Source organism: Panicum virgatum, chromosome 9K, assembly GCF_016808335.1.
Source record: "Panicum virgatum strain AP13 chromosome 9K, P.virgatum_v5, whole genome shotgun sequence".
Classification (NCBI taxonomy): domain Eukaryota; kingdom Viridiplantae; phylum Streptophyta; class Magnoliopsida; order Poales; family Poaceae; genus Panicum; species Panicum virgatum.
The window spans coordinates 14,212,524-14,226,627 of record NC_053144.1 but is presented as its reverse complement, the minus strand read 5'-3'; the positions used below and the strand labels follow the sequence as shown (position 1 = coordinate 14,226,627).

General features: G+C 53.8%; 1 protein-coding gene and 1 long non-coding RNA gene across 2 annotated transcripts; one reads left to right on the top strand and one right to left on the bottom strand.

The window, feature by feature from the left end:
• Window positions 1-4,354: 4,354 nt before the first annotated feature.
• On the bottom strand, window positions 4,355-6,512 carry LOC120650255. The gene is made up of 2 exons (XM_039927292.1): window positions 5,673-6,512; window positions 4,355-4,874 (listed from the first exon to the last, which is right to left on the bottom strand). Exons 1-2 carry the CDS (start codon window positions 6,336-6,338, stop codon window positions 4,572-4,574), a joined length of 969 nt encoding a protein of 322 aa, XP_039783226.1. The 5' UTR covers window positions 6,339-6,512; the 3' UTR covers window positions 4,355-4,571.
• A 5,000-nt stretch (window positions 6,513-11,512) lies between these two features.
• Window positions 11,513-12,525, top strand: LOC120648532. The gene is made up of 3 exons (XR_005664981.1): window positions 11,513-12,096; window positions 12,190-12,305; window positions 12,412-12,525. It is a non-coding gene; the product is annotated as an uncharacterized LOC120648532 (long non-coding RNA).
• The last annotated feature ends 1,579 nt before the right edge of the window (window positions 12,526-14,104 follow it).

Here is a 14,104-nt window from a genome sequence, read left to right as displayed (position 1 = left end):
TTGTACCCGCGGGCGCGAGCGCGGATACAACTTCAAACCCAACGGGTATTTGGTAACGGATTTCAAAATTTGATACCCGAACCCGCAAACCCGCAAATCCGCTGACATGTGGGCCCAAATACATCTGTATATAAAAGAGCTTCTAGGGTTTGCTCTGATCCCGCGTCCATCCGTTCTCCACCATCCACTCCCAGGCCCAGCCGCCACCCACAATCCCACACACCGAGTGCTAGCTTGCCAGGCAAACCGAGCGCCCCCAACGAACCCTATCGGCTCGGGCGCTCACCCCCCCAGGCATCGCTCCCCTCCGGCCGCCGCTCTCCATGGCGGGCTCGGCGGCCAGATCCCGCCGAGGCGCCGACCCCCGCCGTGCCTGCACGTCGCCCCCTCAGCGCCGACCTCGCCGCGTGCCGTCGCCTCAGTGCCGTCCCCGTCGCGCCGGTTGCCATCCCCGACTCCCCGCCGCCGTCGCGCCGGTCGCCGTCCCCTACTCCCAGCCACCGACGCGCCAGATGCCATCCTTGACTCCCCGCTACCATCGAGCCGGACGCCATCCCTGTGTCCTCATCGCCGGCCATCTGCCTGCCGTCCCCTCCGCCATCGATCCGGCCTCCATCGAGGTTAGGAACTGGCGGGTATGCGGATATGCCCGCGGGCATGTGGTGCCCGCGGATACCGGGCGCGGGCAAAAGGTGCTGCCCGTGGTGGATAGCGGGCGCGGGCACGGGTAGAGGTTTTCCCTCGCGGGTGTGGGTCTGTGAGACCTATATCCGCGGGTAAAATACCCGTTGCCATCTTTACTGTCTACCATAGAGATTGGACCTCGATCTGCATGAAGCCTTAAAGCGGATGCTGGGACCCCCTGGTAGGTAGGCTCAATGATTTGAGACTAGCTAACACCAGTCAAGGCTTCACCTGCATACCACTCAAAGTTAAAGCTTAGTAGCAGGCCCGCGGGACCTATTCTGGACCGGCCCCCAGGCTAGTACGAGGTCCGGAGCTCCGGATGCACAGGTCCAGACAGTTCAATGCTTGTCACAGAGTGGTGGAGTGTGTAGGCTTAGGGTGCGGAACCAGGCTAAGGCGCTACACAGGGCTCCGGACCACCCCAGGAGACAACACGACTTTACCGGACCTGGCTCCGACGCTCCAGACCCTTCCTAGCAGTGGGTGAGGTCATTCTGTCGTACCCGAGCCTTTGAGATATGGAGCTGGACTGCGCGTCACCCTGCTACACCACGACGTCGGCTCAAGGTTTTCTCTCAAGCAACCACAGGGGGTCCCCTGCGGCGGCACGGCGTCGGCTCAAGGTTTCCTCACAAGATGGAGCCTGGAGCCGACGGCTCTGACTCGGGAAGGATGTCTGTCGCCTTCTCCCTCGCCTGGCTCAAGCCTCCCTTGGAGCTTCTGCAGACAGGTGTCGACCTCCGCCACGAGGCATGGGGGCCCTGCGCCAGCACCAAGGTGGAGCCGGCGAACGACCGCCCTTCTCCACGCTCCGTGCTCGTCCAAACGAGCACCCGTCCTTCCGCTGCGCCAGGCTGTCAAGCTGGCTTCAGCTCACTATGAGCGGCCATCAGGCTGGCTTCCGACCGCAGCTGGCAACGGTAGGGCCACTCCCATTCAAAGCCAAAGAAATTGTTCTCATGCTATCTGAGCATGAAACAGTTCTTGTGCTGGGAAGGGCACTGCATGCTCCCGAGGTGATGCTGGATGATGCTGTACAGGCACGTCCAGGATGCCTTCGCCTCCAACGACTGAGAGGAGCCCCCAAGGTGGCAGTTCCACTCCGGCCAGAAACGTGCATACCTTACGGGACGACGGCTGAAGGTTACCCCTAGATAGGATTGAGCGTGTTTCTCCTTTGTAAAGATATGGTGGCTACGTGTGGTCCAGAGCGGTAAATGTCCGCCCTTGTAAACCTGACCTCTGGCTTCATCGCACAAACAGGCGACACCAGCGAGTGGTCCAGAGCGGTAGAGGTCCGCCCTTGTAATCCCGACCTCTGATGTACACCACGAATCAAGTAATAAAGGAGATTTGCTTTCTCATTCTTATCTTTACATTAACTTAATTACACTCGTCCATTCAGCTTGCATGTTTTACCTTCTCAAGTGCGGAATATTTTCTCTTTTCGCTAACGATCCAAATTGAGTTGCTGGCTTGTGGTCAGGTTGGGACATCCCTTCTAGCTGGAAGATGGTCCAAACTTCTAGGGACCTGCTCCGGGGAAATGATGCTTGTATCCTGGGGTGGAGAAGTTCTGCGTAGCTGCTTAGCCTGGTAATGTACCCTAAGCCTACGCACTTCACCGCCCTGTTACAGGTACCCTAGTATCCGAGGCTGCCGTACCTAGAGGTCCGGACCCCTTTCTAGTATAAGGCTTGGTTTCCTATACCCCACCACGAGGTTCGGTAACATATCTCGGTGGATCGATGGCGACAGCTCAAGTCCACTCTGGTGGCCCGCTCCGGTGGAGACCGCTCGCCACGGTCGCTCAAGTCCACTCCGGTGGCCCACTCCGGCGGAGACCGCTCGCCACGGTCGCTCAAAGTCCACTCCGGTGGCCCGCTCCGGCGGAGACAGTCGCTCAAAGTCCACTCCGGTGGCCCGCTCCGGCGGAGACCGCTCGCCACGGTCGCTCAAAGTCCACTCCGGTGGCCCGCTCCGGTGGAGACCGCTCGCCACGGTCGCTGAAAGTCCACTCCGGTGACCCGCTCCGGTGGAGACCGCTCGCCACGGTCGCTCAAGCCCACTCTAGTGGCCCGCTCCAGCAGAGACCGCTCGCCACGGTCGCCTGGAGACAGGTCCGGGATGTGGTGCCTGCTCCCTGGGCGGTTCGAGGTCCGTACAGTCGCTTAGCTTGGTTCCGTACCCTAAGCCTGCACCTTCACCGCCCTACAGAGAGTGCTCTAGTACCTGAACCTGGCAACAAGTGCTACGGCCTTTAGGGGGTCCGGAGCACCCGCTCGCATGAGCACGCCAACATAGCCAAGTTGTGCCAGAACACATCACGATAATGGCCCCACCTGCGGGTTCGTACCTCCCCCGAGGTGGTCCCGGGGGCCACTGTCGGTACCTCTGGACTAGGGTACCCCCTCTTGCTGTGTTAAGACTCGCGTAGTTATCCGTAACTACGCCCTAAGGGGCTGAGCATCCGGACCCCTGGGGTCCGGCTCCATCCCACCAGACAAACAGTCCTGTACCCGCTTCACACTCCGGGACGGGTCCAGTGACACCACGTGTCCTAGAGGTGTCGCTGTGTCCAGACGAGAGCCTCGTAGTTATCCTTGACTACACGCTGATGGCCTGAGCAGCCAGGCCCTCGCGGTCCGAGGCATTTCTCACCCGGTCAGCGGTCCCGGACCCGTCCCTTGCTAGGGAAGGGTCCGGTGACGCCACGTGTCCCGGAGAAGGGAGCGCTCAGCCAAAACAGCCGGGGGGCCCGGACCTCCCACGGGGTCCGGACCCCATATACTATCCGGACCCCTCGGCGGGGAGGGAACAGACACCCCCACCTGGGGGGGTCCGGAGCCGCCACGTGTCCGCAGGCGCAGGCACGCGCGCGGCCGCGAAGCTTCCTCGGGGAAGATTCGCCCACCTACCGCATTTAATGCGGGAGGCGTTAAGTGCGCTCTGCCATAGCAGAGCCCGAGGTGACTTTTGCCAGGCTGTACTGTTGATCGCGCGTTACCAAGGCGCACAGTGCAGCCGCTGGCGCCACCCACGCCACGCGCATCAGTCTGCAACGCCAGTTAGACACGACAGCTCGGCGATAACGCCTACGCGGTAGACCCAACAGTCTACGCCGCAACCTACACCGCCTCAACGGGCACCTCGCCGATGGGACAGGAGAAGACCCCCCTCGGTCAGAGAGTCTACTGGGCGATGAAGCGTATCCAGCAAAAGATTCTCCATCACTATAGCACCATCCATATCTTTTTTTGTGGTAGACTATACATCCTTGTTGGACCCAACTGTCGGGGTCCTACGCCTGTGTACGCGTCCTCCTTGCACTATAAAAGGGGAACGCCCGCTAGAGAAGGACTCAAGTCTAAAAAGGGGGCTTAGAGGCAGAGGATAGACTCATCCACGAACTCTAGAGCAATAGAACTCTCAGTGGACGTAGGGTATTACGCTCCGGCGGCCCGAACCACTCTAAATCCTGGTGTGTTCTTGTGTTCTTGCTTCATGAGTAGATCTGAGGAATGGCTTGCACTTCCCCGAGTAACCACCCTCTGGGATTTGGCGGGTGCACTACGTCACCCGGCTGTGGCCCTCCTCTTAGAGCCACGACAGGAAGGAAAATAAAGACGTGTATTATTTTTGGAAGGAAAATAAATAACATCATTGCTTGATGAAAGAAAATAAAATACGTGCATGTGGCACTTACATCTCCGCTAGTGTGTATTAATAACTGGAGGGAGTAAGTATACAACAGCAGTGCTACATGATCCTAGTCCTAGGTTATGTATACATGGTAACTCGAACGTACTAACTAATATTACATTCCATATTACAAAGCCTGCACCCTCTAAATTTCTACAAGATAGCCCTATAACTGTAGCCTCCTAGAAGCCTAGAACTGATGATGCCTCCTGCTCGGCCTGTCGCCTGATCTCCCTGTTGAAGCGCGCGATGAAATCCTCCACCCTCCTGTTGAGCTCCTCGTCGCTCAGCTGCCAGTACTCGCTCTCCTCCTCTGCCGGCTTGCTGCCCACGGTCGCCGATCGCCGGAGCCCACCTTCCCTCGCGGCCGCTGCTTCTTCCACTGGCACGCTCCTGGTGCTAGTCACCCTTGCCCAGCATGCCTCTGGCTCTGGCTCGGCTAGCGCGGAGCCCTCCTCGATGGTCGCCAGCGGGATGACCTCGATGTAACGACCTATCCTGGGATAACGGCTAAGATCTACTCTGCACGTTGAGTAAATCACACCTGCTAAATAACTCTCTTGCGCTTTCGTCCTCGCTTCGCGCAAAAGGTTGCAACCGGAGTTATTTAGCTTCCCGGGGCCTGGTATTTAAGCTGGTCTGGATTCATTTCTATTCTCAGTATGGGACTAAACTGCCGCCGTGCTACAGTAGCATGTCGCTACAGTAACCCGGCCCAACTGGCATTTGGCCCGTTCTGTTACAATCATCCCCCCTTAGGACTCGACGTCCCCGTCGAGTACCAGACCAACCTAAATACCACCAGGATCTCCTCTCTTGGCCACGTCCAATACGTCTAGTGCTAACGGTCCCATGTGCCACGTCCGTGCGTCCAGTGTCAACGGTCCCTGTGCAACGTCCGTGCCTCGCACGCGCCCGTCCACATGCCTTGGCATCTGCGACCACGCGCCCGTGCTCATGTCCGCGCACTTCTGCCCGTATGTGGCGTGAAACCGCGAGAGTCGGCTCTGATACCACTGTAACGACCTACCCTGGGATAACGGCTAAGATCTACTCTGCACGTTGAGTAAATCACACCTGCTAAATAACTCTCTTGCGCTTTCGTCCTCGCTTCGCGCAAAAGGTTGCAACCGGAGTTATTTAGCTTCCCGGGGCCTGGTATTTAAGCTGGTCTGGATTCATTTCTATTCTCAGTATGGGACTAAACTGCCGCCGTGCTACAGTAGCATGTCGCTACAGTAACCCGGCCCAACTGGCATTTGGCCCGTTTTGTTACACTCGATGTCTTCTTCTCCCTGCGCCTCCACTTCAACCGTGCTGTTGTTGACGGTGCTTGGTTCGACGACTGTGTCCTCTTCGTCCTCCCCTCTCTGCTGGAAGGGATGACTCATCTCGGCGCGACGCGGTTCACTCCCTTGCCCTGCACCTTCTTCTTCCTCGTCGCCTCCTTCGATCAACGAAGGCAATGCACGGTGCACGGAGTAGCTACTTGCCACCACGCTACCCGCCTCTCGTTGGACGCGCCCGCCATTGATATCCACATCCACGGCGGGTGGCTGGTCAAAGTCCTGGGCCGCCGCCGCCGCCGCCAACGGAGGAACCACCGCGTCGCTGGCGATGATGCCCGCCTGCACGTCGACCGGCGGCGGCTGGCCTGCCGACGCGCAGGAGAGGCCGTCGTCACGGCATGGACCGTCGCCACCGTCGTCGTCGTCGTCGGCCGCGGGCCTGAAGAGGAGCGCGCCGGCGTCGGCGGAGGTGGCGACGATGGCGGCGATGACGCAGTTGGACATGAGGAACCAGAAGGCGGTGTCCCCCGCGAGCGCGGCGGGCGGCGGGCGCAGCAGCGACACGTAGAGCAGCGGCAGCGAGGCCGCCAGCGCCGAGACGGAGGCCCTGGCGACGGCCTGCCGCCGCGGCAGCGCGCCCGCCACGGCGGCGGGGAGCATGTCTGCCTATATATCTAGGAGTAGTATCTACTTCCCTCGCGGCCGGATTAATGCCACCCACCGCGATCGAGTCCGCGACCTGATGAGCTTTTGCAGGTGTTTCTTGTGCGCGGTCGATCGATCGACTCGGTGTGCGCGTGTGTCGATCGGGTGGTAACATGTAGCTGTCCTATTTATAGGGGCTTCGGCTTTGTGGTATCGTCTATAGGAGTGGCAAAGCTGCCTCGTGCGTGGCCATGTAGCGTTTGGTGATGTGATGCTGTTTAGCTTAATAAAACAGTGGTGTGGTGGTTTTGTCGTCGTGCTCGGGGGGGGGGGGGGGGGGGTTGGCTTAGTGTTAATGACGACGACGATTGAAACCATGTTGTGCCTGGACTCTGGAGAGTGCCAGTGACTTCTGCCCTGCGCAACAAGTTGTATTCCTCACGTTGCGGCGGCACGAAGCACTGGCGGACCTACAGGGTGGCAGGGTATGCCGTGGTATACCCTAAGCAGCTCACGGTGCCTTGGCGCTTGGTCACAGGTGCACAGCTGGCTCACAGCCTTTCCTCGTACGTGCTGGCTCACACCCCAACTCAACTCGGCCACTACTACATAATAGACCTTTGTTCCAGGTCATTTATCCCGGTTACCTTTGGGCCCGGGACAAAAGGTGGCTTTTGTCCCGGGTCCAAAGGCTAGCCGGGCCAGGGGGGGCAGGGGTCTTTTGTTCCGGGTGGAGCCACCAACCCGGACAAAAGGCCCCCCTTTTGTCCCGGTTGGTGGCTCCACCCGGGACAAAAGGTCCAACCCTTTTTATCCCGATTGGTGGTACGAACCCGGACAAAAGGACCTTTTTATCCCGGTTGGTGGTACCAACCCGGACAAAAGGACCTTTTTGTCCCGGTTGGTGTTACCAACCCGGACAAAAGGCCCCTCTACGTGATAGTTCAAAAGAGAGTTATTCTTTACTGAGTCACATGTACTACTTAGTTGAGTTGGCAAGGAAGCCATGCGCTAGGCAATAGGTCTTGGGTTCCAATCCTGCAGGGCGCAAATATTTTTTAGCGCGAGGGACATTTTGTCCCGGTTCTACCACCCGGGACAAAAGCCTCCAGCGCTTTTGTCTCGGCGGCCGAATCCCGGTTCCAAAACCGGGACAAATAGCCCTTTGGAACTGAGACAAATGGCCCGATCTGTAGTAGTGGCGCCACCTCCGACCACTCCCTGCCTGATCGCCTCCCCTAATCCCCCTCCGCCGGTCCTCTCTGTGCTCGCCAAGGTGCTTGCCCAGCTCGCCAAGCTCGCTGCGCCGCAGCGCTGGTCGTCCCCGATTCCCTCTCCTCAGCTGTCAGCTCGAGCCATCCTACCTCTCGCATTCGCTCAGCTCGCCACGCCGTCGGCCGCTGCTTGGTCCGCCTGCTAGCTGCCGGCCTACTGCAGGCCCGCAGTGCTGCCAGCTTGCTGATTTCTACCCTATTAACTTCTTTGGCTCGAATATGATCAAACTTGAATTGTAACTTGACAATTATATTGATGACATTAGATACGAGGACAGCTTCAAAAATCTTACTAATCTTGTTGATCTCTAAACTGGGAGGCATAAGGTTAATGATATGATTTATAATCCTCTCAAATTGGTCTTCTACCAGTAGCAACAATAAATGTTGAAAGGGTCTTCTCTGCATTGACTTTTGTGAAAACTAAAATGAGAAATAAGATGGGAGATAGTCTTTTGGATGATTGTCTACACATTTATCGAGCGAGATATCTTTTTTCAAGTGGATAAAGATGGTATAGTTAATACTTTTTTGAATTTTAGGAAGCTTAGGCCTTATAAGAATGATAAGAAGAAATAAGATAATATCTTTGAACTATCGTAGATGTGTAAGCTTATTTTATGCATTCCTAAGATTAATGTGCTTCTATTATTTATTTTGTAATCTATGCAAGTATTGAATTTAAGTGCTGATATACCGAATTGGTTGTGGAAATTTTTTTATTGTGTACTGTTTTTTAGATTGTATCAAATACTGAATTGTATGAGAAATTTTGACATGGCATACCCTAAATTTCAATCCAGGTCCGCCACTGGCACGAAGCCGTGTGCCGCAGTGGTAAGTCTACTACGTGCCATGAGGCGGAGGGCAGGGAGGCGGGAGCGCGTGTGGCCTGCGGAGCAACCCAACCCGGGCGGGTATTCCGGTGAAAAAGCTATAGCTAAGGCTCCGGCGGCGGGGCCAGCCACGAATGTTGGTGGCGCATCTGCGTGCCGGCGAGCTGGGGGTTGGTCGGAGACACGAGAACATTTGTTGGATCGACGCGCGGGACGTACGATGGCTGAAAGTTTAGCAGCCAGCTTGCAGACACAGCATTCAGGCTCAAGGTATGTTCTCGAAAATCTAGCGTTACGAGCCTTTCAGTCTTGGTGATCGGGAGATTTCAGACACTCTAAACGAAACATGCATCTTCGAAGTTGGCAAGAAAAAAAAAACAAAAAAAGACAATGATTGAACTGAACTTGGATGTTACACCACGTTGACTTCCGAGTAAACCGAGCAAGCTAGCTACTCACACACTGATTGCATCATTAGTATACACGATTACATTTACACGATCGGCTCCATCATACAGGGAACCGCGCGTCCACAAAACAAGAGCCTGTGACGTCGTTCTTGCAGTTAACTACTCTCTGCCCCGGAACAGCTAGCTGCACGCAGCCCGTCCAGCCGCGCCCCCCAATCGGAGCCCTGTGCGGCCCAATCAACCGGCGGCACTGATGGCGCTCAGGGCCGCCACCTGGAGCGCAACAGAGGAGCGAGCCCATCTGAATGATGCTGTGAGGGCGACTGAAACGAAAACGCAAGGCTTAAACACCCCAGCAGAGCTCGAGGGGAATGATTCTGCCACGATGATTGCTGAGACAGCTAGGCAGGGGAACGACCAACAACAAGTCCACATAAACTCATGGCCAAGGTTTTAAAAAACGCTAGATGCTAGGTGAACGCTAGCCTATGGTTTAGAGTTTTTGTGATTAAACGTAGATTAAACGTCTTTTGTGATTAAACGATACTGTGATTAAACGCAACGCTAGGCCAAAGTTTAGAGTTTAATCAAGATTAAACATAGTTTTAAAACGTTTTTTAAAACAGGGCTCATGGCTCGAACTACACCCATCGACCTCTTTTTTTTTTCCAACCTTGCTGCAAGCTAAGTTTCGTCGACATCGAGCATGAGCTCGTGTTCCTAACCCAACAATAGTTGGGAAATGCTTGTGGTCAAAGACCACGCGTGGCGTGGATGGTGTTGTCCTGACACGAGGATCGGCGTGTGCACCCAGGGCCCAAGCTATGATAGCTTCAGATTCCAGCATCGATAATGTCTCTTTGTCCTTTCTCGTGAGATGAAATCATGGGGTCATCCTTCAATCAGCAAGAACAATGAGTAGTAGTGTGTCCTTAATTAACTTCACAATGAGTTTACTGTGTGTATTAGTATGTCCTTAATTAACTTCACAGTGAGTTTACTGTGTTTGTTGTTTCTTTAAGTAATCCAGAAAACACCGTAGCCATTATCCGACGGCCCATGTTCGTCTTTTTTTTCTAAACATGATAAGAATTCAAATGCTCACTTGTGCATAGCGACGAAGCTAGAGTAAAATGGAGGGGGTGTGATAAGACTATTGTTGTGCTACCAAGTCAGTGGAGGGTGCAGAATATTTGACCGAGAGGGTGCTTATAAGGTCAAAATCTAAATGTAACAATTCATTCTTCTTTTTTATAGGTGCAGCTGCACCCACTGCTTTGTATTTCGCCCCTGCTTGGTGCTTGCGCACACACGCACTCTCTTACATCAACTTACACACATGCACACACTACTTTTATGAGCACATTTAAGAGACTGGACCAGATATCTTGATATTGGTAAAGGCATCACATTAGCCGTTGTCACCGTAGGTACATACCACCTACCACTGAAAATAATATTTTTTTTACTTCTGAAATAAATTTAGAGAATATAAAAACTCATGCTGAGTCGAGGACCCAAATCTGGATGGTAGGTTTCACCACAAATCTGCTTGCTTACATCTTCAACATGCACATCTCCCCTAATGGCGAAAACAGAAATGGACAATAATTATTAGATCATCAAAGCCAAGCTTCGCAAAAAGCCAATCAATTGGTGTCCAAGTAGATAGTCTCTCAAAAAGGAAAAGTAACACACTAATGAACCCTGATCCATGAGTTTTAACCTTATCTTAGGCTAATCCATTCCACTAGAAATCACTGGAAGTTTGATGTGCTTCACCCAAACTCGGTTGATTTCCTCGCTACAGGTGGAAAAGCTGCTCGCACAGCTATTCACGCCGTCATGATTAAATTTTGACGACCAACGAGTTGATTGCCACGCAAGTTACAATGATTAGAAAACGACGGCAGGGGTCAGAAACAAAATGGTACATCAATATTTTCTTTACTAGGAAATGTACTAGTAGTAGACACACTTTGTTCTAGATCAAAGAGGAGCTGATAACTAATTTGCAAATTCGGTTGCTCTCTGCGACGGAAAAAAAATATTTTGTTTGAAAAGGAAAGATTAACCGGCGAGCCGCAGGATACGCTGATAATAACTTGATGAGTGAAAACAAAAAGAAAACATGTTGCATCAAGATCCGAATAAAAGCTGCATTGATCATCCGGTTGTCTTTGAGTGATCTGATACAAAAAAGAGGAGAAACTATAATAAAAAACAGAGAGAAATGATGGGCAATCGTTCGACAAAGTGAACTCCCACTATCTGATTCTGATCCGTAAGCTTAGCGCATCCGAGTACTCAGGGGCGGAGTACCTGTTATGGCCCAGTATGGCGCGCGCCATACCTAAGCCCAAGCCCAAATTTTTTTTTCTCAACCCCACGCTGCATTCCGCCCGCCGCCCGCCCCGCAGCAGCCTCCGCGCCGCAGCCGCCGCCTGCCTCCGCGCCCCGCCTCCACGCCTCCGCGCCGCAGCCGCTGCCTGCCTCCGCCGCCCCGCCTCCGCGCCACAGCCACCGCCTGCCTCCGCGCCGCGCCTCCGCCTTCCCCAACCCGTCTCCCCCGAGCTCCGATCCGACGCCGCGGTCTCAGCGCCCGTGCCGGCGTCGCGCGTAGGGGAGGAGGACCGGTCGGCTCGCCGCCATGCTGAGCTCCCCCAAGGTCTTCTTCGCCTCCTCGACCCCCTCCTCGCGCCGCGCGGGGGCACTGCGCCGGCTGCTCTCCTCGCCGGCCTTCTCCGCGGCCTGCCCCCTCTTCGGCCTCGCCGGCTTCCTCGCCGCCGACCTCACCCCCTCCACCTCCCTGTCCGCCGCGCGTAGCTGCTGCCCGGACTCCTCCCGCCTGCTCTCTGTCTCCGTCGCATGGGACCGCCGCCCCGAGGATGTCTCCGGCACGGGCTCCGCGGAGATCCCGGTCCGCCTCGCCACCGAATCGCGCGGCCGGCACAAGGTCATGGCCTTCGTTGGGATCTTGACCGGGTTCAGCAGTCCTCAAACTTCATGGCCGCCTTGTTCACTAGTTGAGGGGTCGCTTGAAATAACTGTCAGCTTGCTCCTGCAGCGGAGTACATGAGCTTGCCGGCGAGCCAGTACTCGGTGCTAGACGCGGAGCGCATCGAGCGCGCCGACGACTCCACCTTCCGATGCTACGTATACCGCTTCCGCTTCTTCGCGCTCGAGGTCTGCCCCGTCCTCCTTGTCCGCGTCGACGAGGAACCCAACGGCTGCTGCATTCGCCTCCTCTCCTGTAAGGCTGTAAGGTACCATTCAGCAAATACAGGTTATGCTTCTTATAGTGTTTTTTCATAGTCTAAAATAAACTATTTAATCCTTGTTCCAGGATACAATTGACATGATTTGCTGTGGGATGCAGCTTCCATGGTAAATAGGGTTTTCTGCAGCAGCACTAAATAAGATTCAGCTATTCAACAGCTTACATCAGATACTACAATAGAGGTATTGCACTCTCAAGGTCCCACCTTACATGGTTGAATCATCATTGAATTGAACACAATCAGCTTATATTTCATTGGCTGACTTCTACTAACCCTTTACTCATCAGTGTCGCTGCAGGTTTGCATCATTATGAACTATTGAAAATTGGCAAACTTTATGCTGGCAAGGAAACCACCATCCATTTTTCTGCTTTCTATCCCATGCAGTGAAACAGGTACAAGTTTCCTCTTAACTTTTAGTTCTGCCCAGTGTTCTAAAAAATGTTTTTAAACGTCGTTTAATCTTGATTAAACGCTGAACGGTGGTCAAGCGTTGCGTTTAATCACAGTGTCGTTTAATCACAACACACGTTTAATCACGTTCAATCTACATTTAATCACAAAAAACTCTAAATCATAGACAAACGTTCGCCTAGCGTCTAGCGTTTTTTAGAACCTTGGTTCTGCCCCTATCAGTTTTGTTAATCGAAGTAATGTTGTATAGCTAACCATGGCTAGCTTTTTCAATAAATTGTAAATGAATTTGATGGTGGACGATGTAAAATTCCTGATGGACAGAAGCAAAACTCTATAAATACACCGCCATACCTAAATTTTCGGTCGTCCTCCGCCACTGCGAGTACTACAGTCTACAAATTGCATCTTTAAAAAAAGGCAGTTCTAACTTTTAGCTCGCAAAGTTGCGGTTTGTCTGGACGAATTTTCCGGCAGGCAGTGCAGGGGTAAAAAAATCCCTCTTGTTGTGCTCGCCGCAAGGCATGTCTCTTATGGGCATGGATCAGAGTTCGGGGGATTTTTTCCGCGGTCGGAGAAGCCGTATTCGTTTCCCCTTAATAAAATACAGTGGGGGCCGTATTTTCCCCTCTTGGATGTCATGTCTATCCCTTCTTCTCTTGCAGGCACGTAGCCGCGTGGGCTGTGGGGCGAGTCTGCTGCCGAAGTTGGGAATATAATGATGGTGAGCTGCCACATAGGGGCTCGGCTCGCACCCGTGACGTGGACGTCCAGCGTTGCTTCCCAGTGAAGCCGGCGGCCGCCTGGGGTGCCAACTGCCTCGACGAGTATAGCTCGTGTTCGAGTGGACCGAGGGGTCTGGGCTTTGGAGTCAACATGCCCAACAGGCCCAGTCTTTCGAAACGAAAAAATAAACATGTGCAGCAGGCTGGCTTACTATTACTAGGTCCCTCTTATAATGGGCCTAAACCTCCGATGTGGGCCTCTTCGCAGGTTGTGAGAGCGGGCCACGCCTACGGTTTGTGCGAACAGCCCACCCAGGGATAGGATGGCGCGGCGCGCGACCGCTGCTGGCTCGCTCGCTCAGCGGCCTCCCGGTCGACTCGGAAGTAGGAGTACCTGCCTGGTACTGTTTAATACTGTAGCACGGGTACTGTTCATGCAGATCTGTCCGTCGATCACGAAATGGACGGCTCTCAAGAGGTGGCAAGTTACCGGAACAGTGCTCAGTGACTTTGCTTGAGCAAGTCATTGAATCTCAATCCGGTTGGTAGTAGCACAAGTAATATAAAAATTTTTTATTAATAATTAGAGGTACGTAATTTATAAAACTAACTCCATAACCCTGCGCTACTTCGCGAGACGAATCTAATGAGGCCTTTGACCGCACGATTAGAGGATGGTTACTGTAACATCACTGTAGACAATCATCGATTGATTACTGTCATTAGATTCGTCATGAAAAATTACACTCATCCGTGAAAATATTTTACAAATAAACTTCGTTTAGTACTCTATGCATGTGAGATTTTTTTCTCGAGAATTGTGTGCGCTAACAGGCCTCCA

What these genes read in the sequence shown, in the direction of transcription:
- LOC120650255 (XM_039927292.1), bottom strand. Translation starts at nt 6,338, where the DNA reads ATGCTCCCCGCCGCCGTGGCGGGCGCGCTGCCGCGGCGGCAGGCCGTC. An exon ending in AGGCGCAGGGAGAAGAAGAC is followed by an intron (nt 4,875 to 5,672) that starts ATCGAGTGTAAC and finishes ATAGGTCGTTAC; the next exon opens with ATCGAGGTCATCCCGCTGGC.